The sequence below is a fragment of the Myotis myotis genome, unplaced genomic scaffold (assembly GCF_014108235.1).
Source record: "Myotis myotis isolate mMyoMyo1 unplaced genomic scaffold, mMyoMyo1.p scaffold_m19_p_3, whole genome shotgun sequence".
Lineage (NCBI taxonomy): Eukaryota > Metazoa > Chordata > Mammalia > Chiroptera > Vespertilionidae > Myotis > Myotis myotis.
In genome coordinates, this window is record NW_023416335.1 from 114,018,959 (window position 1) to 114,046,208 (window position 27,250).

The 27,250-nt window shown below is 42.2% G+C and overlaps 1 protein-coding gene across 1 annotated transcript in view; it reads right to left on the minus strand.

Moving 5' to 3' along the window:
* The window catches only part of MTUS2 (microtubule associated scaffold protein 2), a 554,541-nt gene that overhangs the window by 270,306 nt on the left and 256,985 nt on the right, over window positions 1-27,250 (minus strand). Inside the window, exon 5 of the mRNA XM_036300894.1 lies at window positions 14,062-14,259. Coding sequence (XP_036156787.1) covers window positions 14,062-14,259 — 198 coding nt within the window. The remainder of the gene's footprint in view (window positions 1-14,061; window positions 14,260-27,250) is intronic.

Consider the following 27,250-nt stretch of genomic DNA (forward strand, 5'->3'; position numbering starts at 1 on the left):
TGTCTAATGGGGTAGCCACTAGCTATTGTGGCTTCTATAGCCATTTAAATGTAAAGTCATTAAAATTAACCAAAGTTACCACACTTAAATGGTGAGATGGCCCCAATGGCTACGGTACCAAGGGCACAGATTGGTGCACTTCATCTTTGTAGAAAGTTCTATTGGACAGAGATGCTTACAGACACACAGGGACCCCACCAACAAGTAAGAAAATGCCTTTTTTTTGGCAATGACCATTAAGATTTTAAATTTTAGAACAGAATTTTCCTCTTTTGACCACAGTAGTAAATTCTGCATACAATTCTTGAGCCAACTAGATATACTTGCTACAAAACCAGTGATTTCCAATTGTGCTCCATGGAATTCCACAGGGACTGGCACAGCCGGGCAGGGGAGGGGAAAGGCAGCGAGGGCTCGGATCCCTACATCCCTCGTCGGCCAGCAACTCTGCTTGTATGGAGCTTTTTGTAAATGTCCACTGACTCAGAGTTCCTGAGAAACATTACATATTCACTCTGGAATTTGAATTGCTCTAATTCACAGTACAATAGGGACTATAAGTGAGAGAAGGTGATCTACCACAATCACTAGAAACAGTCCTGAAATCCGGTAGATTGTGTCCAGTATGAAATCATTCCCTTCAGCCTTCAGTTGTATGCAGGCAACTCTCTAATTCTCCCTTCACCTCCCACTGACTCATATTCTATCACTCCAGGTAAGCATTAAATGCCTTTTACTTTACAAAATCCCAACACCGTTATATAGGCACTGCCAACACTACTTTTTAAGTAGCTGGGACAAATGAAGTTAACTAATGTGATCTCCTTGGAGCTCTTTACCTTTTGTCCAACACTTCTCTATACTCATCCTTTCTCACTTTCTGTCTTTATGGCTATACTCCCCACCTGTATATTTCATATCATTGCCTCTTATGTGCTCCAGGAATAGCTCCATCCATTATCCTCATTTGCTTTTGTTACAGAATTTACCAGGTGACTGAAAAATACACAGGAGTACCCGGAGACACAGGAAAAACCCATTTATTTCCAGATGTTGCACATGTACTACTACAGTGACTCGGGGGCTGAGTTCTCCAAATCCTGAGCAAACCAATATGGAGGAAGCTTTCTCTTTATAACCTTAGGTTTCTTTGTCCCCCATATATGGATCAGACTTCTGGACCTTTCGCGGGCTTTGCAAAAAGCCCCCTGTGTTGGGATGGGGGCCGTGAGACCACACCTAAAGGCCTGGCCTGCCGCCAGTGCTGATAACCCCCTCCGGGGGTTGTGTATTGTTCATGGCATATGGCCTCTTTAAAATGTGAGTATTTAGGTAAACAGGTCTTGCAAGACCAGATAATTAAGGAAGGGGCAGTGACTAGGCTATCGGATAACAGGAATGTGCACTAGGGATACTAATTAACTAGGTACAGAGTTAGGCTGCTGGTCTCCCCCCAAAAAATGTCTTATATTCCTCATCACTTTCATCTCCTCTTCAATCTCTTTCACCACTTACCCTCCTCCTCTACTGAGCTACAGTTCTTTGTCTTTCCTCCTCCACAGTTCTGGACATCCATCTACATACTCCACTCTCACCTTCCTTACTCCCTTGTAACCTGATTTCTGCCTTCAGACATTTTGTTCAAGCTAACTTGAAAGCTCCCAGTGACCTCCTAATCACTACGTCTGCAGACCCATTTTTCTCAATATTGAACCCTCTTAACCTCTGCAGCACAGACAGCATGGACTAATCATCTCTTTCCAGCAATTTCTCTCCTCTCCAGGCTTTCCTGATGCTCCTCCCTCCTCGCTGACCACACCTTCCCTGGCTGTGTGGTCCCCACTCCCAACCTAGATAGACATGCCCTGCAGAATCTGTGGACACCCCTCTGCCAATCTTATCCTATTTGCACTTCCCTGGTTTTCAGTCATGGCTCCAAACATCATTTATCCTCTGTGACTGCTCTCCATCATTCCAGTCCAGCATTTCTTAAAGCTGCTGGATACATTTCTATGAATGCTTTTCTGCAAATAGCATGACCGTTCAAACTCACTCCTTCTCCTGAACCCACATTTTATGAGTGACATCCTTATCCTTTTAGTCACTTTCCCCCCTCAGGTGCTCTTGACCTGTCAGTTCTGGCTCGATCACATTTGGCCCTTTCTTTCCATCCCACTGCCACCCTGTTTCAGGCTCCCACTAACCCTCTCTTCCCAACTGCTGCTGTTATGGGAGCCAAAGGAACCTTTGACATCACCATAAAATATATTCTCTTTCTTGCTGAAAGCAAAAAGAATAGTCAGCACGTGACTCCTATCTTCCACCTTAAGAAAGACACTGCGAGGATCTTTATGAACCTTCCCATAAGGCAGTTTGTACATGTCACAGACACAAGAAAGCATGTCCTATTGTCAAAGTTCCTGTAAGAAGTCAACATGCATCTGAAAGTTATTGCTGCTTGCTTTTTAGTTTTCTCTGTTTTCGCCCGTGGCATCAGAGTTGTGACAGGATGTTACCTCTGACCTACCACTTCTGCTAAAGCCAAAAGTAATAAAAGCTACGAAGACAGTCCCCTCCTCCCAGCCCTGCTCTGATCCTGGACCAATAAGCCAAGGTGCCCAGCATTAGGCAGGTGCCGGGGCAAAACGATGACTTCTAGAATCTCCTAGTTCTGCATTTTATGGGGGAAAGCAGGGCAAGAAAACCTTTGAGCTGCTTTCTGCCTGTCAGTATCCTGAAATCTCCATCTCCAATGACAGGGAAAGAATAAATTTGGCAGAACTAGGATCTGTCACCTTCAGTCTCTCTTCTCCAAATGGCTTTGTTCACCATTACCATATTAATTTTTCTCAAGCACACTTGTAATTATTCACTTAAGAACCATAAGTGGCTCCAAACACTTTCTAGAATAAAGTTACAGGATCCCAGCTCTTGAGAGCCCAAGGTGGTCATTTAGTTCAATCCCTCTCAACTTTATAATGAAGTTCTGAATCCAGTGAGGTTAACTGACTTTCCCTCAAATTATTCTATTATCATGAATCCTGATTTTGATGCATATTATGCATGCAAATGTCGCATATTTCTTGTCTTAACCATTTTCCCATAGTTCAAAGTATCCTTCCTCCATTAAATATCTTAAGTGAGCTAGAACATGCTAGAATCTGGCACTTATAAAACTTTTGTTAACAGTTTTGCCCACATATTTGAGTCTAGATGGATAAACTAGGCGCTACTTAAGCAATAAAGACAATATTTTCACCTACAAGCAATGACTAGCACTCAGAAGGACCATGTTCTCCTTTGTAAACATGTGTGAAGGAAGCAAAGGGGGGGAGGTGGAGAAGAATTGAATGTGTGGAAATAATTGGGAAAATTCACAGCTTGATTCAGTGAAAATGATCCTATTTTTTCCTTGTAAAGAATGATTTAAATTACATAATTATGGATTCCAGGTAAATAAAAATTTAAATTCATCGGTGACATGTGTTTGACTTCCTTATTTCCAGAGAGAATCAGGCTTTATTTTGGTTTTTGTTCTCTTTCTTTTCTTTCTCCCACCCACCAAATAAGATTGAGATACGTGAAAAAGTAAAACCCTGGTGCAATGGAATTAGACTCTAACAAAACAAGAAGCTGTGTGAAGCCTTTTAAACACCACAGAGTCAAATGTTCCCATTGTTCCCTCAGACATTAGAAAGGCACAGAAATAAAATCAGATCCAACTCTCAGCTTCTATTTTGAGCAGAGCTTTGAAATGCCATCAGCTTAGATTAATGTGGTATGCATTAGTCACCTTGCATAAATATCTTTCATTTAAAGGGAACCCAACTAAATGTATTATCTTAAATAATAGCATGCTAAGGACATGGCAGAGCCCTTTTAGATAAAGAAATCAAAGCACGACTTTCCTTGCCTATATTTTAGAAATACCCAAACAATCACAAGCTTATAGCTCAAAAGTAAGAAACTCCTATGCAAATCAACTGATAAACTTCCAGAATTACCTGCATTAAGGTTTCATAAATGACATATGTTTTCATTCAATGCTCAGAAAGGTATTTACCATACAGGAGAGGTGATTATAAAAATTTAGAAATGGAATGGCTGCCATCTCCCTGACTTAGAGGTATGTTATCATTACCACTTTCCTTACCCCTGATAATCCCTCATAGCCATTTTTCCAACTGAGCTTTTAAATCCTTCTCAACACAGAGTGTCATGCACATGGTCAAAGTATGGAAATAGCCATAACAACATTACTATTGTTATTATGCAAGGCCTTGTTGTAAGCACTTTGTATTTCTTAATTCCACTTAATGTTCCCATCAATCCTATGGTACTTTTTTGGGTCCCTTGGCCTGGCCTGCGGGGACCTGGCCGAAACCAGCTCTCTGACATCCCCTGAGGGGTCCCCGATTGCGAGAGGACACAGGCCAGGCTGAGGGACCCCACCAGGGCACAATCAGGGCAGGGGAGGGATCACAGGAGGGCTCCAGGGCTTGTCCAGCCTGTCTTGCCCAGTCCTGATCAGCCAGACCCCAGGAGCAAGCTAACCTACCGGTTGGAGCATCTGCCCCATGGTGGTCAGTGCATGTCATAGCAACTGGTCGAACAGTTGAACAGTCGGACACTTAGCATATTGGGCTTTTATTATATAGGACTAGAGGTCCGATGCACGAAATTCGTGCATGGGAGGGGGTTTCCCTATGCCTGGTCTGCACTCTCTCACAATCCAGGACCGCTGGCTCCTAACTGCTCGCCTGCCTGCCTGCCTGATGCCCCTAAATGCTCACCTGCCTGCCTGATCATCCCTAACTGCCTCTGCCTGCCTGCCTGATTGCCCCTAACAGCCTCTGCCTGCCTGCCTGATTGCCCCTAACTGCTTGCCTGCCTGCCTTATCATTTCTAATTGCCTCTGCCTCGGCCCCCACCGCCACAGCTTCATCCGGAAGGACATCCAGAAAGATGTCCGGAAGGTTGTTCGGCTGTCCGGTCTAATTAGCATATTACACTTTTATTATTATAGATTATTTTACAATAAGAAAACAGAGGCACAAAGAGATTCATTAATACTGTATGTAATTGCCCAGAGTCACAGAGCTAGTAAATTGCAGAGGCAGGATGTAAACCCAGGCAGTCTATCACCAGAGACCATATCCTTCATTACTACACTATGTCACTTCTTAAAAAATGAATGCCAATACAGAGAGAAGATGAAATTTTAATCTTCTTTTTTAGAAATTTTCAAACATGCAAAAGAGTGAAGTAAATAGCATAATGAACTCTTATAATTCCATCATCCAGCTTCAAGGATTATCCAAAATTTACCCATATCTTTTATCATGTTTTCTTTCATTGTTGTTTTTCTTATTAGTTTTTGTTTTGTTTTGTTTCTTGGCTGTATTATTTTATCCAAACACTCTCATTACCCAAAACCAGTGGATAACAATTAGTAGGACTGAGACAGCCAGGAGAGGACCTGAGGGTCATGCGGTCCTTCCTCACCCCCTCTCAGGAAGATTAGATGCTTCCTCCTTCATGGACCTCCTTCCCCACCTGCCCACCCAATGCTGTGCAGTCTTCAGCCACAGTCACACTTACAGCTCCCTGCATACTGGGATACTCCCAGCTCCTCACTGGATTCTAAGTTCACAAGGGTGAGGATCACAGTGTCCTGGTCACACCAGCTGCCAGCATTGAGTTCTGTTCTTACCCGATAACAGATACTGATGTGTGCATGACAGGAGAAAGAAAAATGAGCAATCTGCTCTTCATAAAACAAGACAGCAATGAAAAATGAGGCAGTTCAATGACATTATTTTTACTATAAATAAAAATATCCCAAAATTACAGTTGATCTTACTTACAGCAATAAATGGTCAACTTACTAAAAAAACAAACAAAATACATTTATATTCTAATCTCACCTCTGGATCATTGTCAGAGTGTTTTGAAAGAGAATATACAAAGATGCCAATAAGGCTATATCTCAAACTAGAGGCCCAGTGCATGAAATTTGTGCACTCGGGAAGCGGGGGAGGTGAGGGGTCCCCTCAGCCCAGCCTGCACCCTCTCACAGTCCAGGAGCCCTCAGGGGATGTCTAGCTGATGGCTTAGGCCCGCTCACCGGAGGAAGCAGGCCTAATCTGGCAGTTGAACATCCTTAGTGCTGCTGTGAAGGCAGGAGAGGCTCCCACCACCACCGCTGCACTCGCCTGCTGTGAGGCCGGCTTGTGGCTGAGCAGCGCTCCCTCTGTGGGAGTACACTGACCACCAAGAGGCAGCTCCTGCATTAAGCGTCTGTCCCCTGGTGTTCAGTGTGTGTCATAGCAACCGGTTGTTCCACCATTTGGTCGATTTGCATATTAGCCTTTTATTATATAGGATAGACAATAGCACCTCTGAAATCTGACCTCACAGGTCCCTTCTAGCTCCTTTTTCCATGAATAAAAAATGACCCCCTCTTGCCCTAACAGGTTTGGCTCAGAGGATAGAGTGTCAGCCTGCGGACTGAAGGGTCCCAGGTTGAATTCTGGTGAACGGCATGTACCTTGGTTGCAGGCATATCTCCAGTAGGGGGTGTGCAGGAGGCAGCTGATCAATGTTTCTCTCTCATCAATGTTTCTAACTCTCTATCCCTCTCCCTTCCTCTCTGTAAAAAAATAATAAAATATATTTTTTTAAAAATGACCCCCTCTTTGCCAATGGAACATGAGATATTAATGGCTGTTTCAGTAGGAGTTTTGAATAATACTTCTTGTCAACTCTGATCTTATTTAGAATGCATGTCCAATATAGAAACTAAACTGTTATTTATGAAAATGTATTTTACAATACTCGCTAGAGGCCCAGTGCACAAAATTTGTGCACAGGTAGGGTCCCTAGGCCTGGCCAGCAATCAGGGCTGATCTGTGGGGTGACCGGTGGGGTGATCTGGGGGCCCTCACTGGTACATGCCTTGGTCGGCCTGGTACCACCCACTCACTGGCCCTCTTCCCCACCACCACCACCACTGGTCACCTCCCTCTGCGGGGCAAGTAGCAGGGCGATCGGGGTGGGCCCCTGCTGGCACCAGCCTTGGCTGGCCTGGGGCCTGCAGGCTGGGGGCAGCTCCTGCGTTGAGCGTCTGCTCCCTGGTGGTCAGTGCGCATCATAGCAACTGGTTGTTCCACTGGTCATTCCACTGTTCATTCGATTTGCATATTAGGCTTTTATTATATAGGACTAGTGGCTCAGTGCATGAATTCATGCCCATTGAAAGTGAATTAATTAGAAGAAATATTTTAATATTGCTATTTGCCCCATCGCTGTCCCCTCCCACAGCCTGCTGGTTCCTGCCTTGGTTGGCCTGGCGCTGCCCACTCACTGGCCCCACTGCCCCCTATTGCTGTCCTCTCCCTCCTCCCTTGATCGCTGTCCCCTCCCTCTGCCTGCTGGCACCTCCCGCTCGCTACCCTGCCCCCCGTTGACTGGTCATTCCACCGTTCTATCAATTTGCATGTTACCCTTTTATTATATAGGATGAGCAAAAATGCTGAAGTTAGTATTGCAAAATGCTTTCATATTAACCCTGATTTTCATTGATTAACCTTCCAAAAAGGCTCGTGACTTTCCAGTTCAGATTATATTCCCAGAACCTAAATCCTGTTCAATAATTTAGAAAATATTTACTTATTTATTTTAAGTAATAAACCAAGAAATAAAAACTCTAGAATTTAATGAGAATATCTAATTTCTCCAAATTGAAACATCTAATTTTGGAAACTTTGAAATACTCTCATGAAAAGTCTCAACAGTAAGGTTTTAGCCCAATTCTTTTAAAATGGCTAATTATATGCAAGGACATATACAGGTTATTAGGCATTTGTGAAACTATGAGGTCAGTCTACATGATAAATTATCTCTGAATATAATTACACTTTGAATGACCTATTATCTTTTCTACTCTTTGAGTTGTATAAATTATCTATAGGTACACCACAGTCAATGGAAGCAGTATTTTAGAGATTCTAGAAAAGTGTGAAAACCACAAAGATAAACTATCAAAACCTGTGAAAGTCTTGATAAAGTGAAAATGATTCCAAGTCCAAAATACTTCCAAAAGCTGCCAAGTTACTCTCAAGGGTCTGTCTTGTTCCATACGCACCTAAGAGAAATGTTTCTATTAGGGAAAAATGTTTCTTGAAATGTTACTGTAAAGGCCATGCGCAGTAGAATGAGAGACACTGAAATTGAGACATAACCCCTATCCTCAAGCTTACAATCCACAGGGGAGACAAGACATAGGGACAAATAATTACAATGAGATAGTATGTGCGACTTCACAAAAGTGCTAAAAGCAAGTGCTTTGTAGAAGTTCCCAGGAAAAAAGATAATTTTGGGTTCACAGAAAAAAGAAGGCTTTTTGGAGGAAGTGGTATTTGAATTACACTTGAAAATGACAATCTATAGAGAGATTTTGAGGGAGGGAGAGCATTGCAGAGATGAATGGTTCACAACAAGACCCAAAGGCAGGCAAACATAAATCTCTCAGAGAAAAATGTGAATAATTCTGGTTGGCTAGTTGAGGATATGTGGGGGATGGTGTGTAGGTAGGGAAGGTGAGCAGAGGGCTGGACAGGTAATGGAGGACCTGCAACACCCGGCAAGGAGTAGAAGTAATGACAGGGACACTATGGAACAACCAAACAGGGCCTAAGGGAAAATTATTTAGGATCAAGTGCCTTATGGATTAGAAAGTGAAAATGTTCAGGGAATGGTTTAGGTGAGAGGTACAGAGATGATGAGAGGACTAGAGTGAAGGCGAGAGAGAAAGAAGAGAGCAGATCAGATTTGATCACCGAATATAAAAGCAAACAAAGGAAGGTAACAGAAAATGCTGAGATTCTGAGATGTTCAGCCTCAGCAGCCAAGAGATCATAGATACCATTAAAGATAGAGTAACTTGGAGAGTAGGCATTGGTTTGTAAAAGATAATAAAATACTCCCTAAGGGGACATATTCAGTTTGAGGTAACTTGAGTCACCCAGGTGAAGATATTTAGAAGGTCATTTAAAAGGTAGGTGAGTAGTTCTAGAGAGAGGTGGGGGTAGCAAACATGAATTCAACATCATATCCAAAGTTCTAATTGCTAAAGTTATAAATTAGATGACCTAAGGCAAATCCAAAAAACTGAAATAGATGCATTCTAAGAATAAAACTTGGGAAGCTCAAACACATGGCTCTCGGTAGTCAGCAGACAGGCGTTTTGATGAACTGGCAGCTGCACCAGTAAGGCTGGCCCTTGGATTCAGGTGGTTTTCTGGATGCATCCCTCCCCCAAAGATCTCCTAGAGCCCACATCCACTTCCTAAAATATTGCCCAGCTACAAGCGCTCTGAGAAACTCCCTGATCACCCCAATCAGAAACCAGCCCTCCACCCAACTTTGTGTCATTTCTAAGGCTGTGGCACATGCATCCTGTATCATGGTTTATTTATACAAATGTCAGCATCCCTGTCCAACTGCTCAGCTATAGCCCCACTTTCCCAAACATCCTACTACTTCCTGCACCAAAAAAAAAAGAAAGAAAGAAAGAAAGAAAAGAAAAGAAAAGAAAAGAAAAGAAAAGAAAAGAAAAGAAAAGAAGTAAACAAGAGGGGGAAAAAACCTTTTTTTGGTGTATGGGGGTGTGAATTTATCTTTTCAAATTCTTTATCTTGTGATTTCTGGTCTTAGCTCATCCCATAGAGAAAACATGATGGTATAAAAAGAGAGGAAGCTAAGGAGAAACTGGAAAGGGCAGCTGCAAATGTCCCCTTTATCATATTCTTTTCTGATATTTTCTGTTTCCGCGCACCCTGTAGGTTAGATGCTATTCAGAATACACAAGATATGATCCTCTAAATCAGTGGTTCTCAACCTTGGCTGCACATTAGAATCACCTGGGAATTTTTTTAAATCCTGATTTCTGGGTCTCATCCTCCAGAAATTCTGTTTCTGTGTTACTAATGTTGTGGCCCCACCCCATAACAAAGAAACAGAATTTCCGGAGGATGAGGCCCAGAAATCAGGATTTTAAAAAGATTCCCAGGTGATTCTAATGTGCAGCCAAGGTTGAGAACCACTGCTCTACATGAAGTATTCTATCCTTAGGTGATATGACCTATTTCCATTAATGATTAATTCATGAAACCCTAAGCCTTCCTCTTCCCCCCACCCACATGCACACCCTCAGGGCTTTAACTTTAAATTACACCTACTCACCCACTGGGAAAATCAAGTCTACACCGAACTGCTGATTAATTTGACAGGCAGGTATACGGTAGTCTATAGCATGTTACCAACACTAAATTCTACAGTAATTGTTTTTCTCTAAGTTTCTATTGCCTAAGGCATATCTTGGAGATTTATTTTTTTCCTTCTCTGAAAGCTATAAAAAAATTATGAGCTACATCCTGGGCCAAGCATGTTCAATACTATGATTTTAAATTTAAGTTTCAAGTTAAAGAATTACTTTCTCTCCTGTTCAATTTCAATCTTAAAAAAGCTGCGGGTCACTAGCTAGTGTCATTAAAGTTTTATTTGAGGTTTTCAATGGGCCCATCGAGGGCTGTCTCCTGAGCACAATGAAGATACGGGTCTGAATGCATCCATCGGAACCAGGCTCCTAGTTGGGAATCAGAGAGGCAGCCGGAACCCACACAGGGAGCAGCCCAGCCTCAGAGCCAGCCTCTTCACAGCTGGACTGCTCCCCACCACTCACAGAGCCCACACACTTAGGGGTCCCCAGCTGAAGACACTGGGCAGGGTAGGTAAGGCGGGGTTGGCCTGAGGGGCCCCTCAAGGCAACTCCAACTCTAGGAGTTGCTTCAGTAATAGAAAGAAAAGGTTTTAAATCCTGGGTGTGTCTTCACCCTGTATGGCAGCTTTAAGAACTAAATAGAGAAAGAACACCGGCCCAGGACCCCAAGTGAGCCATCCTGATTCCAGTTTGCTCAGCTATAAAGTGGATGCGTGCCAGAAGCCGGTCCATCCTTGCTGCTTGACACAGTCGCTGCAGGAAAGAAACATCTGCACAGCATATGTTTCAAGGGACCTGGCGTATATAGCACACTGTTCTTAATATGTTTGCTCCCCTTAGCGCTGTGTGTTTTAACCAAGGTCACCTCTCCGAGAAAGGTTGTTTCCCCAGGTAGGGATTTTTCCCTGAAGTTAGGGAGGGGATGAAACTCCTTAACTAAGTGCCAGGCAGGTAGTTAATCACTTTAACTACAAACAATCATGCTTAAGCTACATAATCTTTACTCCCTGGAATGGAGATAAGAAATGCCCTAACCTTTGTAATAGAAATTGACAGGATTAAAATCAACTGGGATAAATACGGATGTAACAAGACAATAAACAGCAGAACCTCTCTGGAGATCCAGACCAGAACTTGGCTGGAGATCCTGGCTGGAGATCCTGGCTAGGCTGCTGATCAAGGACACTGTCTCCGTGTCCTTCCTTCTTCGCCGACTCCGTCTATGCCTTTGGGAACCCCTGGACCTGCTGGGGCAGGACCCCGGCAGATGCAAAGATACCCTTGGGTTCCCAGGACCTACAGACGTAGTCCACTTCCCTGTGTCTGCTCCATTTGTCCAAACCTTGTGGAAAAGGCAAAAAGAGATGGAAGAGCACTTGACGTAGGAAGCCCCTGCTCAGTGGGGCTGCGGTGATGGCACGGGGCCTGAGTTAGGTGGGGGGTTCCGCACAGATCTGCCGAGGCCCAGGGGGTTCACGGGCTTCTGTTTTCCACACTCATCATCACCTGCCCCTCAGAACCCAGGAATATGCACAGAAGAGTTGCAGCAAAGCCAAGGTAGCCCAGGAAACACTGAGGATTCACATCGAATCACCTATGTCATTCCACTGTGGACACTGTTTCGACATTATAGCACGAGTATCTAAAAACATGAGTTGTACATTTAAAAATAGTTCCTTTTTATAGTCTTGTTTCAGATTTTGAGAGATCTAATCTCTAATCATAGTGGTACTCCTAAAATGAATGCGATGGGAAAGTAGTGCCTGAAGAAAGAACAGCATTCCAAGAAGAAAGATGAAACCAACTCTGATATCATGTTAGCTGCTTCTATGAGCTAAACCAACAAAGGATGCGATGGTAGGACTTTCAGTCTTTCAAGAGCTTCCTTCATATTTTACTTAATCATTGTCATCAAAGCATCACCTCCCCACTAAGGAACAAAAACACAATTTTCCTTGATAGTAAATCTAAGAACAACTATAAGAATAATAGTTAATGGCACTAAGATATCTATTAAAATACATGTGAAGTTTTTCCTGTGATTCACCGGTGAAGTACAAATTTATAGTTCAGTGACAAAAAAGTAAATTGTAAGATACTATTTTTTTAAAATAGAAAATTCTGAATAGAAATATTAAACATGCTTTAATATGAAGCCTTTAAACTAGGCGTTATTTTCTCTGGCACAGAACCCCAGGGTGTTCGGGGGGTGCCTATCCAGTATCTTTTGAAGCAGAGGTGATTAGAAATGCCCATAGCACACCTGGAATTAGCCTGTCCACATCTGTCAGCTCTCCTTTAGCAAAAGCTGATGCCACGGGGACATGGTTCAATTCACCTTGAGGTTAATTTTTTTTAAGGAATCAAAATCTTCCCTTTTTCCTTAGAAATATATATACCGCATTAGATGTTTTCCCTTCAGGCTCCCTCTAAAAGAGAAATATGTCACTGGAAGTTTTACTACTAAAAATGATGACAAAGAGTTGCTTCTAAATTTTAAAATCTTCAGATTGTTATGCACATACATATCTAAAAACATGAGTTATACATTTGCAAATAGTTCCTTAATATATTCCCGTTTCAGATTCTGAGACATCAGCTGTGCCATGACGTAATCCCCAATTACAACGGTGTTCTTAAAATGAATCTGATGGGAAAGTAGGTCTGGGCCACAGCAACTTCAGGAAACCAAGTGAGCAAAAAGCCTCTTAGAAACTGCTTACAAACACATCAAATAAAGGAAAATGCATACATTACTTCTAGGAATAACTAAGTAGACCAAAATTTAGAACTGTTAGTGTACAAATGTTCCACAGATCACCTCTGTAAACACAAGACAAAGAAAGAACAAGCTTGGAGGAAGGAAATTAAAAATATATCTATCGATCTCATTCTCAATCACTCTTTCTCAGCTCGATCTCCCAATCTCTCTTTTCCTCACCTCATGTCCCTGTCCCTCTCCCTCCTCCAATTTGATCCAACTACTAGAATCCCTTCAAAATAGCTTCCCCCATTAAAAACCTCTAAAACTTCCATGGCCCTCCGCAGATTCTTGCTAACCAACATCTAAGATGCCATGGCTTCAGATCCAATAACAATAACTTTGAAGTTGATGAGGCTGAGGTGGGATTTGGTCACCAAAGGCTTAGTCAAATGGGCAGCCTCTGGATCTTCTTTAGGGACACGGCTGTTGTGACTTGCTTTGAGACTGTTAGAATCATATCAGCTAATGGGGACCATCCTAGTCACAGACTTAAAAAAGCTCAGCTGTGCTTTCCAGTTTTAACAGCTTGGAATTAACTTCAGGATATCCAGTCAAGTGCTCCATCAAAATGAAGGCATTACAGGTAATCAGAGCTGATTTTTCCATTAATATTTAATATATAATATGTTTCATGGCAGCACAAAGTGGTAACACCTTTTATGGGTCTTGGACTTCTTACTTAGAAACCACGAAGCAAAGGGTTCCTGGAATCAGTCCCTGAACAATTCATTTTCTAGATTTAAGGGTAATTTAAAAGTCTTTCCTTCCAGCCCGTCAATTCCCCATAACTGAGAAAACAGTAGTGTGAAACAGGCTGCTTTTCTTCAGTTGATTATTTTTTTTTTAAATCCCAATGATGGTATATTAAGCTAGTCAACCCAAATGTTCAGCTTATTACATAAAGAAAACGAAACACTGTTACACGTATATGCCGATTCGCCTGCTCCTATCTGGAGAGAAAGGTGCGTTTGTGCAGGAGAACCATGCAAGCCGCCTGCCCAGCCGCCCCACTTACAGTTAGCCAGCCGGCTCTGCTCGGGCTGCGCGCTGTCCAGGGACTGGGTGCTGGAGACCGAGGTCACGCTGGAGCTCCGCACGAAGCCCAGCGCCGCCAGCTTGGCTGCGGGCAGGCGCGAGTATCCCGGAGGACGAAGTCCAGACTTCGGTAGACAGGATTTGGCAGCATTCGAACTGGAGGCTTTCTTTAAATCTCCTAAATTAACCCAAACAAACAAACAAAAAAATATTTCTCAGTTGAAAGCAAGATAGACAATATACAGAGTATGAATATTAATCCAGTTCTAGCATAAACAGGCCATGAGTAACCTTAGGGTCCAATTAGCACATTCACAAGCACACCTTCCTGAGAAAGCCCCTAACTGTGGGCCAGGACCTTCAAAGACCTCAAAGAGAAGGAGAGGCAGAAGGTGGGTGGGACAGGAACAGACACTAACCCTATTGTAGAGTCATAAAGAAAGATGCAAAGTGCTTAGAAGGCTGAAGGGAATGAGAATGCTTACTGTTGCAAGTTGCCCTAGAACTGGCAGGGGTGTTGAGTTATGTTAGCTGGTAATGAAAAAATATGTGATTTAATATACACCCCAGACCAATAAAGTAGGACAGGTTAATTACGTTGCTGTTCATTAGGTCTTTAAACCTTGTAGCCACGAAGTATAAAAGCCTGACATTAATTTTGTGACTGATTATATTAAATACAGAGAATGAAAGGATAGATTGAGATACACCTTAAAATCTGGCATACAATGGGCAAAGGACCCTTGTGGCCACTATTCATTAGTAATTATAACCAGTATGTGTGAGTCATGGAAACAGGTAAAAAGAGTCATTGTATGAACCTTTTGTTGGTTATAGGAATGAGGTGGAAAGGGCCCAGACGGTGGTGCTGGCCAGGTTGGAATCTAGGCTGTACCAGTGACGAGTGGTGTAACTTTGGCCCGTTACCTAACACTAAGAACCACAGCTTCCTTTCCCAAAGGAACTGAGGATCGCAAAGCTCGCCTTGCAGGTTTAATATAAATATCCCTGCCTATCATATCAAACTTGAATTAATGTTAGGTTTCTCTTCTCCTTTTCTATTACTTGCTTTTGTGTTAGTACAAACTTCAAAATTAGTTCCCAGACATATGCAAATCTAGCCTTTAAAATAATAAAACATCATGCTATAAATCCATCATCTCAGTACCACTACATCTGAGCAGTATTCTTATGATCATCACGACACTACAAGAAGCCTCTCAGTACCAGATAGAAACAGAATGCTGTCAAGATACAAATACTCCATGATACAAAATTTAAAAAGAAAAAGGGCCAAGTCACTTAGTATTCTGTATCATCGTCTTAGCCAAGCCATTTAACAACTTCCCCTGCAACCATATTTACTGTGAGCGCTTATATTCATATCCCTCAGCAGTGTAGTAAGTCATTATACAGTGAAAGACTAATCAGAATGCAAATTAAACATAATTTTTAAATGACCCATTTGTAAAAAAAAATACCGATGTTTAAAAATTAACAAAATCTACATATTAGAAAGTTTCTATGGGTGGATCTATAGAAAGAACTAATAGCCACACTGGGTTTATGGGGCCTCTTCCTTGACCAGCAGTTCCCCCTAAGACAGCGGTTCTCAACCTGTGGGTCGCGACCCCTTTGGCGGTTGAACGACCCTTTCACAGGGGTCGCCTAAGACCATCCTGCATATCAGATATTTACGTTACGATTCATAACAGTAGCAACATTACAGTTATGAAGTAGCAACGAAAATAATTTTATGGTTGGGTCACAAGATGAGGAACTGTATTTAAAGGGCCAGAAGGTTGAGAACCACTGCTCTATACAATGGTCTCTCCTACCAGATAAATCTTACAAACAGTATATACCTTCAAGGTTTAGAGGAGCAAGTCTTATTTCTTTTACACTATCAGTACTTAGCCCTAGTGGTATAGGTAAAACTTGTACCATTTGGTTTTAACAAATTATTATTCAATAAAGTTTACAAGATGCCAATTCATCCTGTGAAATGGTCACATTCAGATTTTCTAACTAAATATGCCTCAATTTAATGTTAGTTTCTTATAAAAATGGACTTGATTATAAAAAATATACAGTCCTTACCCTTTTTTCAAACCAGTCCAGCATGTCAGGGAACATATTTTTTCAAGTGTTTTGTATCCTTGGACTATTCATGAATATAGACTTTGACAGAAACAATGTATCAACATATATAGTAAGCCCTCAATAAACTAATGATAGTGGTTAATATTATAATAAAACTGAGGAGCATGTAAAGGACACTACTACCACAATGGTAGCATGAGAAGCTCGATGGATACTTTTTTCCAGTGAAATAAACAAAATTTGTGAAAATGGTTTGTTTTTAATATATTTTATTGATTTTTTACAGAGAGGAAGGGAGAGGGATAGAGAGTTAGAAACATCGATGAGAGAGAAACATCAATCAGCTGCCTCTTGCACACCCCCTACTGGGGATGTGCCTGCAACCAAGGTACATACCCTTGGCCGCAATCGAACCTGGGACCCTTCAGTCCGCAGGCCAGTGCTCTATCCACTGAGCCAAACCGGTAAGGGCGTGAAAATGGTTTTTTAAAAAACAACAGCTCTGGCCGGTTTGGCTCGGTGGATTGAGCGTTGGCCTGTGGACTGAGGGGTCCCAGGTTCGATTCCGGTCAAGGGCACATGCCTGGGTTGCGGGCTTGATCCCCAGTGGAGGGTGTGCAGGAGGCAGCCAGTCGATGATTCTCTCTCATCATTGATGTTTCTATCTCTCTCTCCCTCTTAATTCCTCTCTGAAATCAATAAAAATATATTTAAGACAAATTTAAAGTCTCTGGAAATTGTTCTAAGGGCTTACAGCAAATAAGAAAACACTTATGTAAGAAAATCTATTAAAATCTCAGTAAGAATAGTGATAGTGGATGATACCTTAGCCATGACCTATTCCCTGCCTCTCCTTCACCCCATTCATATCAGCATGATGAAAAGTTTACTCTGGGTGGGAATGGCTAAGATGACAGGTTCCTCTTCCTGCTGGAGTATGGCATGCTAGTGGGAGATGCAGGCTACCACCATTTCGCATCCACATCCAAGAGAAACACATCACTATTTCCACTCCTTATAGCACAATCATGACTAAGAGATTTTGCCCAAGAGTAGAGACAGGTCATAAGAACAAAAATGGCTGAAGCACTGTGCAAAGAAACTGACTTTATTTGGAATAGAGTATGGGAAAAGTTCAAACTTAAGTGCATTCTTGAAAATAAAGCAGATTCTTATGGTATGCAATGAGGAAGAGGCTAGTAGCTCTATAATAGCAAGAAGATAAACTATAGATAAGACAGTTTACCTAAAAGAACCAGGAAAAGAACTAATAAAGAGCCTTCTCAGACTCAGGATTGAGGTTTCAAAGAGTGACTTCAAAAACTAACCCTGAAGAAATAAGACTTGCAGAGTGGAGAAACTAAGATGGCGGCATAGGTAAACACCGGGAAATTGTCGCCGCACACAACAATTGAAAATTACCGCAAAGGACTGAGCAAACATCATCCAGAACAACAGAAAGGCTGGCTGAGTGTAAATTCTACAACTAGAAGGAAAGAAAAGCACGCTGAGAGCCAGAGGCGCTGCGGAGGTGAAGTGCAGAGGTACGGCGGCTCGCGCGCGCGAGGAAAGGGGGAGGCACCTGAGGACGCGGCTGTCTTTTTGAATCACAAGCTCCCGACTGCTCTGAACTCCGGTTCCGGGAAGTCTCTGGGGACCCAGGACTCATACGGGGAGAAGCTGGTCTGTCCGGCAGTGGGTGAACTTGAAGGCGGCTTTCCCTCAGAGGTGCTTGCAGCAATTAGCAGGTCACTGAGACCTGCGACTCCGGGCGGAGAATCAGCCATAGCTCCTTGATCCGCCCTTTGATTCCCTGAGACCCCGCCCCACCCAGGCTGCGGCAGAGGCTTTTGCATGTGAATGTACCTAACTGCAGCCGAGCCAGGCAGACCCGGAACTTCCAAGAGAAGGCCCAAGGCCCCGCAGTGGCTTGCATTGCTTCACAGCTGAGCCTCTTCGTGGCTCCTGCTGTGTGGCCTCAGGCAGAGGCTGAATTAGCACCTCCTTAGATCCAGGAGCCACTGTACCCAGTGGTCAGAGGGGGACCATCCAGACTGCAACTCCTCAGATCCATAAGGGACACACTCAGGGAGCAGACTCAGTGAGCACCAAAGCCCCACTGAAGCAAGTCTTGCCCCAGAAGGGTGTCTTCAGCACAGAAGTTCTCCCACTTTAGACACAGCTGATTCTCACAGCCAATTGGCCTGGAGGTCAATTCCTCCCAGTGATTCTACAACAACCAAGGCACCAAGAGTGCACCAAGAGTGTCCACCCCAGGTAACTGGGGAGGCTGAGCTACTGGACCCTACAGGACACCTGGTGCGCAGGGCCACTCTATCAACACAGGGAAGCTGCCAAAATGCGGAGACAAAGAAACAGGTCACAAATGGCAGAAATGGAGGAAAGCAAACGATTGGATATAGAGTTCAAGGCCACGTTTATAAGGTTTTTCAAGAATTTTATGGAAACCGCCGATAAATTTAATGAATCCCTCAATAAGTATAGGGAGACCATGGAGGACATGAAAAAGGACCAACTAGAAATTAAGCATACACTGACTGAAATAAAGAATAATTTACAGAGATCCAGCAGCAGACAAGAGGATCCCAAGAATCAAGTCAAAGATTTGAAATACAAAGAAACAAAAAATACCCAACCGAAAAAGAAAAAAGAAAAGAGATTCCAAAAATATGAAGATAGTGTAAGGAACCTCTGGGACAACTTCAAGCGTACCAACATCAGAATTATAGGGGTACCAGAAGGAGAGAGAGGGCAAGATATTGAAAACCTTTTTGAAGAAATAATGACAGAAAACTTCCCCTACCTGGTGAAAGAAATGTACTTACAAGTCCAGGAAGTGCAGAGAACCCCAAACAAAAGGAATCCAAAGAGGACCACACCAAGACACATCATAATTAAAATGCCAAGAGCAAAAGATAAAGAGAGAATCTTAAAAGCAGCAAGAGAAAGACAGTCAGTTACCTACAAGGGAGTACCCATACGACTGTCAGCTGATTTCTCAACAGAAACCATGCAGGCCAGAAGAGAGTGGCAAGAAATATTCAAAGTGATGAATAGCAAGAACCTGCAACCAAGATTACTTTATCCAGCAAAGCTATCATTCAGAATAGAAGGTCAGATAAAGAGCTTCATGGATAAGAAAAAGCTAAAAGAGTTCATCACCACCAAACCAGCATTATATGAAATGCTGAAAGGTATTCTTTAAGAAGAGGAAGAAGAAAAAGGAACTCTGACCATTTGCCACAGCATGGATGGAACTGGAGAGCGGATAAATACCACATGATCTCACTCATTTGTGGAATATAATGAACAACATAAGCTGATGAACAAGGACTGATCCAGAGACGGAGAGGCATTGATTGGACTGTCGGGACTTGGAGGGAAGGTAGGGGAGGGTGGGGGTAAGGGGGAAAGATCAACCAAAGGACTTATATGCAAGCATATAGGCCTAATCAATGGACATGGACAACGGGGGGGTGAGGGCATGAGCGGGGGTGGGGGGGGTAGAGGGTAACGTGGGGACAAGGACACATATGTAATATCTTAATCAATAAAAAATATATATATATATAAAAAAACTAACCCTGAAAAGGGGCCTGAATTTACTTGGATCAGACTGTGCAGTAATTTATGCCTCAGGGCACGATAGAAAATAATAAAGCAATCAGCCAGTAATTAGTGGAGTCTGTTACCTGGGTGTGTTATCAAATGGAGGAAGATAGCTTAATAGAGAAATCAGCCGGGAGAAACAAAGAAAGCTCTGCTAAAGTACTGTTGGAGTATGCATATTCCCACAGTTGTGCCATCTATGAAATGACAGCAGTGGTTTCATACTGCAGGGGAAATAGGTTTCACTAAAATAGACCAGCCATGTCATCAAACAAATAAATAAGCAAACAACAACAATCCCCAGACAGGAAATTAGGTAACTAGTACACACAGATGTGACAATATATTATTGAAATGTCCAGTGTACAACAAAAATTTTTGAGATGTGCCAAAACACAGACAACCGTGACTCATACATAGGGGGGAATAAGCAGGCAACAGAAACTGCCTGTGAGCAAGCTCAAATGTATGTCTTAGCAAACAGAGACTTCAAAATAGCTGTTATAAATATATTCAAAGAATTAAAGGAAACCACAGTTAAAGAAGTAAGGGAGATATTATGACAATGTCCCATTAAATATAAAATAACAATAAAGCAATTAAAATTATTTTATAAAAATAATAACGCAATAGAAATTGTGCTGCTGAAAAACAAAACAGCTAAAATGAAATTAACTGGAGGAGTTCTAAAACAGATTCAAAGTGGCGGGAGAAAGATTCCATGAACTTACAGATAGATCAGTAAATATGTAATTCATGGAACAAAAGAATAAAGAAAAAATAACAAAGCCTCAGAAAAATGTGAGATGCCATTAAGTACAACGACATACAAATAATAAATGCACCAGATTCAGAAAAGTGAAAGGAGTAGAAAATATATTTGAGTAAATAATAACTGACATTTTCTAAAATTTATGAAAAACATTAATCTTCACATCCAAGATGCTCAACAAAACCCAAATAAATACATGCAAAGAGCTCTACACCCACACATGTTATGGTAAAAATCTTGATAGCCAAAAAAAGAGAAAATTGTGAAAGCAGGAAGAGAAAAATGACTATGTATGAGCAAACAGCAATACATTAACAGTTGACTCCATATCATAAACAATGGAAGCCAAAGGAAAATGGGATAACATATTCCAAGTGCTGAAGGAATAAAACTGTCAACTCGTGACTTTATACCCAGCAAAACTAAGTTTTAAAAATCTAGCCAAAATAAAGACATTACAAAATTAACAAAAAGTGAGAGATTTATTGCTCACATACTGAATTTATGAAAAATATTAAAGAAAGTCCTTCAGACTAAAAGCATGTGATCACAGATGATAATTCAAATACATAGACACACACAACAAAGAACACTGGTAAAGGTAATTATGTAATTATAAAAGATAGTATAAATACATATAGGGTATCCCCCAAGATGTATATATACTATAACAGCTGACAGCTGTTGCATTTTTCAAAGAGATGTATTTTTTAAAATTTATCTTTATTGTTGAAAGTATTACAGATGTCCCCCTTTTTTGTTGTTGTTGTGGTTTCTTTTCCCCCGTTGACCCCCTCATTCCCTCGCAAGACTTCACCACACTATTGTCTGTGTCCATGGGCTATGCATATGAATTCCCCAGTTAATCTCTCTCCCCTCACCTCCCACCCCCACCTTCCCTCTGAAATCCATCAGTCTGTTCCTGGTTCTATGTCTCTGTATCTATTTTTTTCATTCATTTATTTTGTTCATTAGATTCCACATATGAGTGAGATCTTATGATACTGATCTTTCTCCAACTGGCTTATTTTGCTTACCATAATACTCTCCAGGCCCATCCATGCTATTGAAAATGGTAAGAGCTACTTCTTTTTTACCACTGCATAGTATCCCATTGTATAAATGTACTACAGCTTTTTTGTTCACTCATCTGCTGATGGGCACTTGGCTACTTCCAAATGTTAGCTATTGTAAATTGTGCTGCTATGAGCAGATATTCTTTCTGGTTGGAGTTTCAGTTTCTTATAATATACTAGAGGCCTGTTGCACGAAGATTTGTGCAATAGGCCTTCTTTCCCCTGGCTGCCAGCACCAGTTTTCCTCTGGCACCTGGGACCCAGACCTTCACTCTGGCCACCACCTTCCATCTTCGCTCGGGACACAGTCTTCGCTGCGGCTAGACCCTTCAGTCTTTGCTCCTCACTCCGGCAGGAGTCTTCAGTCTCCAGCCAGAGCTGCTCCTGTAGCTGCTTCCGCCCCCCACCCTCCTCCTCATAGCTTGATCCCTGCTTCGCCTGCAGACCTTGCCAGCGGGCTCCTGGGTTCCAGGGGGCTGCCTTGCCTGCGGCCCAGCTTTCTGATCACGATCACAATCATGGGCCACAGGCAAGGGGGCTCCTGGGTCCTGAGGGAGTGCCTTGCCTGCGGCCCGGCTTTCCGATCACGATCAGGATCACCGGCCGCAGACAAGGCGGCTCCTGGGTCCTGGGGGGTCACCTTGCATGTGGCCTGGCTTTCCGATCATGATCACGGGCCGCAGGCAAGGTGGCTCCTGGGTCCTGGGGGGTCACCTTGCCTGCGGCCTGGCTTTCTGGTGTCTCCTGGGGTCACACACACAGGGGCCTGGATGGCAGCTCCCCGTGTCCCGCCCTGCCTGCAGTATGCAAATTAGCCACCATCTTTGTTGGTGGTTAATTTGCATATCACACTGATTAGCTAATGGGAGGTACGTAGTGAAGGTATGGTCAATTACCATGTTTGTCTATTATTAGATAGGATTCCTAGAAGTGGGATCACTGTGAGTTCCATTTTTAATTTCCTGAGGAAATTCCATACTGTTTTCCACAGTGGCTGCACCAGTCTGCATTCCCACACAATACCAGATATCAAGTTATACTACAAAGCCACTGTACTCAAAAAAGCCTGGTACTGTCACAAGAACAGTATGGATCAATAGAACAGAACAGAGAACCCAGAAATTAACCCAAGCCATTATGCTCAATTAATATTTGGCAAAGGAGGCAAGAACATACAATAGAGTCAAGACATTCTCTTCAATAAATGGCATTGGGAAAACTGGACAGGTACATGCAAAAAAAAAAAAAAAAAAAAAAAAAAGAAACTAGACTACCAACTTATAACATACATGAGAATAAACTCAAAATAGATAAAAGACCTAAATGTAAGTTGTGAAATCATAAAAATCTTAGAAGAAACCATAGGTAGCAAAATCTTAGGTCTCTCATAGCAATATGTTACGGATACATTTCCAAAGGGAACTAAGGAGAAAATAAACAAATAGGACTGCATCAAAATAAAAAGCTTCTGCACACACACACCCACAAATGAATTGGTAAATAAAAATAAAAATCAACAAAGTGAAAAGAGAGCCCACTGCATGGGAGAAGATATTTGCCAATGATACATCCAATAAGGGGTTAATTTCAAAAATAAATAAGGAACTCATACAACTTAACAAAAGGAAGAGAAAAAATCCAAATTGAAAAATGGACAAAGGACCTAAATAGACACTTCTCCAAAGTGGACATACAGATGGCCAAGATACATATGAAAAAATGCTCAAAGTCACCAATCATCCAAAAGATACAAATTAAAATGACAATGAGATATCACCTCACACCTGTCAGAATGGCTATCATCAACAAATCAACAAACACAAGTGTTGGCAAGGATGTGAAGAAAATGAAATGTATTTTAATAAACACTGCCTTTATAATTATTCAAAGTGTGTATAGATTTTGGGGGGACACTCTGTATTTCTTCTCTTCTCATAACTTAAATTGCAATTGTACAAAACAATAGGCATGTAACTATTATTGGGCCTATACCATAGAAATGTAATATATTTAAGAATTATAATACAAAAGATGTAGATGGAAGCAAAGCTGTATGGGAGTAAGGAAATGACACCATATGTTAACTTCATTACTTAGGAAAAAATGAAGATAGTAAATAAGGTTAATATAACAAACTGCAAAAATATATACTTGTTCTCCTTTATTCATTCTTGGCTTCTTTAAAAGACATATGATTTTATGAAGTAACTAGAGGCCTGGTGCACAGATCCATGCATGGGGGGGAGGGTTCCTCAGCCTGGCCTGTGCCTTCTCACAATCAGGAACCCCTTGGGAGATGTCCAAGTGCCAATTTAGAGCCCAATCCCCTGGCCTACAGGGATTGAGCCCTAAACCAGCAGTCGGACATCCCCTGAGGAATGTAGCAGTGTGCCAAATGGCAGGCAGCCAGGGAGGAGCCGGCTCCACACTGCTGGCGCTCATCCTGGCCCACTGCGCCTGCCATGGCCACTTGGTAGCGCTGCCACGGAGTCGGGAGGCTTCTGGCTGAGTGGCACTCCCTCTGTGGGAGTGCTCTGACCACCAGGGGACAGCTCCTATGTTGAGCGTCTGCCCCTGGTGGTCAGTGTGCATCATAGCAACTCATCGACCGGTCATTCTGGTCATTCTGGTTATTTGTTTGTAATGGTTGCTTAGGCTTTTATATATATAGATAACTAAAAATATGTATTGCATATTGTAACAGACATAGATGTAATATATAAGAACAATAGCACAAAAGGAAGAATGAGTAAATAGAGCTACAAATGAGTAACATTTCTATAGCTCACTGAAAGTAGTATAAATATTAAATAGATTCTGACAACTTACAATGTATCTGGTAAGCCCTAGAGCAATTAAAAATATAGCTAAAAATTACTAAAGGAATTAAAATGCTACACTAGAAAATATCACTCCTCATTACTACTTTCTTTTGCACCAAGTGTAAAAGAAAGTAGTAATGAGGAATAGAGAAACAGAAAAGAAATGAGCAGACAAAACAAAAAGTAAAATGGCACATGTAAATCTGACTTCTAACTCTATCAATAATAGCATTAAATGTGAATGTATAAAATGCTCCACTCCTCAGGCAGAGATTGTCAGACTAGGTGAAAAACAAGATAAACATATAATTCAAATAATTCAAATTTGCAATTAGTTTAAAAGTGAAAGGATGGGAAAAGACATATCATGGAAAGAAAAACCATCAGACAGCTGGAGTGGCTATACTCACATCAGACAAAATATATTTTAGAACAAGAAAGAAATAAGAGAGATATTTTTATCATGGTAAACAAAATATAGCAATTATAAATTAATACTCCTAACAACAGAGCCCCAAAATACACAAAGCAAAAACTTCCAGAATTGCCAGGAGAAATAAACAATTCAAAATAACAGTTGGAGACTTCAATACTCCACTTTCAATAATGGAATGACTAGCTAGAAAATCAGCAAGAATTTAGAAGACTTCAATACTATAAACCAACTTGACTTAACAAATATTAATAAAACACTTTGTCCAATAGCTGCAAAACATACAGGGTAAAGCAAAAGTAGGTTCATATGAAAAATAATACAATAATTAATAAAAATAATACAAAAATAAACTATTTCACATACAACTGTAAACCTCCTTTTGTCCCACCCTATACATGCTCCTCAAGTGCATATAAAATATTCTCCAGGATAAACTACATATTAAGCTATAAAACAAGCATCAATAAATTTAAAAGGATTGAAATGATATAAGTACATTCTGTGATCATAATGGAATGAAATTAAAAATAAAAATCAGGAGGAAATTTTTCAAGCTCACAAATATGTGTAAATTAAGAAACACACTACTAAATAATCAATGGGTAATAGAAGAAATCACAGGGAAATTAGAAAATACTTTTAAGATGAATGAAAATGAATACATGACTGAGCAATAAGGCAAGAAAATAACATAAAAGACATGCATATTGCAATCAAAAGCAAAACTTTATTTGTTAATGACATTGTTTGTATAAGGAAAATCATATAAAATCTAAAAGCTATCTATATACATAAAAACCTTGCCGAAACCGGTTTGGCTCAGTGGATAGAGCGTCGGCCTGCGGACTGAAAGGTCCCGGTTTGATTCCGGTCAAGGGCATGTACCTGGGTTGTGGGCACTTCCCCAGTGGGGGATGTGCAGGAGGCAGCTGATCGATGTTTCTCTCTCATCGATGTTTCTAACTCTCTCTATCTCTCTCTCTTCCTCTCTGTAAAAAATCAATAAAATATATTTTAAAAAAAAAACAAAAACCTAAGTCACCAAACGACCAGTCAACTGGTCGCTATGATGCATACTGACCACCAGGGGGCAGATGCTTAACACAGGAGCTGCCTCCTGGTGGTCAGTGCGCTCCCACAGCAGGAGCACTGCTCAGCTGGCTGACCCATCCCAGTGGCCCCCCAGCCTGGCAACAGCCACTCACTCCCTCAGTAGTCCTGCAGGTCCAATCTCCGGAGAATGGGCCAGGCACCGACCAACTGGCGTTGCTGGTGTGATCCCAACAGCGCTGCCAGCCTCCTGGAAGTTGATTTGGGCACCATGGCCACTTCCCCTCCCTTGACGCTCCACAAGGAAGAAATGATATAAAAGCGGCCGCCATGTGGCTCCCGACAACCGGTGCAAACATCAGCAGAATGGATCCGGATCCTGGGCCGGCAAGGGTGTCCCATCACCTGCTTAGAGGGCCAATCGCGTCCCAGCCCCACCCCACTCCCCTTGGGTGGGCACCAGACGCAGGGCTCATGGCTGGCGAGCACTGCTGTGGTGGTGCAAGCCTCTCCTGATCAGGACTAACTGGGCACTAGCCTGCGGCAAGCACAGTGGGGCCAGGATGAGCAGGAGCGGCAGGCAGGAGCGGCAGGTGGCATTGGACTGCGGGTTTGGCCCAATCCCCGCAGGCCACCCTGAGGGACCCCACCTATGCATGAATTTGTGCACTGGGCCTCTACTTAGAAATAATAATGAGTTTAGCAAGGTTACTGATAAAAGTTCAACATACAAAAGTCAATTGTATTTGGACCCACTTGCAATGGATAGTCTAATGACTAGACACAATAGCTTAAAAAAAATAATTAGGAACTATAGTCAAGGGTCAGACTCCATTTTTTAAAAATGTTTGACTACTAACAGCTATCAAGTCTCAAACTCCCTTCTATACTCCCCACCCCCTTTCTGCCATATCTGGGAAAGTTGATGAGAAAGCCCAGTGCTCCTTTCTTTGACATCTGCAGGAGATGCAAACTACATAAGCCACTGTCCACTTCCATGGGAGCTCTACCCCAGCCCCACCTCCTAACAAAAACAACAAAAAGCTGAGCCAGTGTCCTTCCTTGCTCTCTCTGGCCATTTCAGGCATGCCAGAGAGACCTCAATCCTATATAATAAAAGGTTAATATGCAAATAGACCAAACAGCAGAACGACCGGTCAGTATGATGCCCACTGACCACCAGGGGGCAGACGCTCAATGCAAGAGCTTCTCCCTGGTGGTCAGTGTGCTCCCACAGGGGGAGCACCACTCAGCCAGAAGCCCTGAGCCAGGCTCATGGC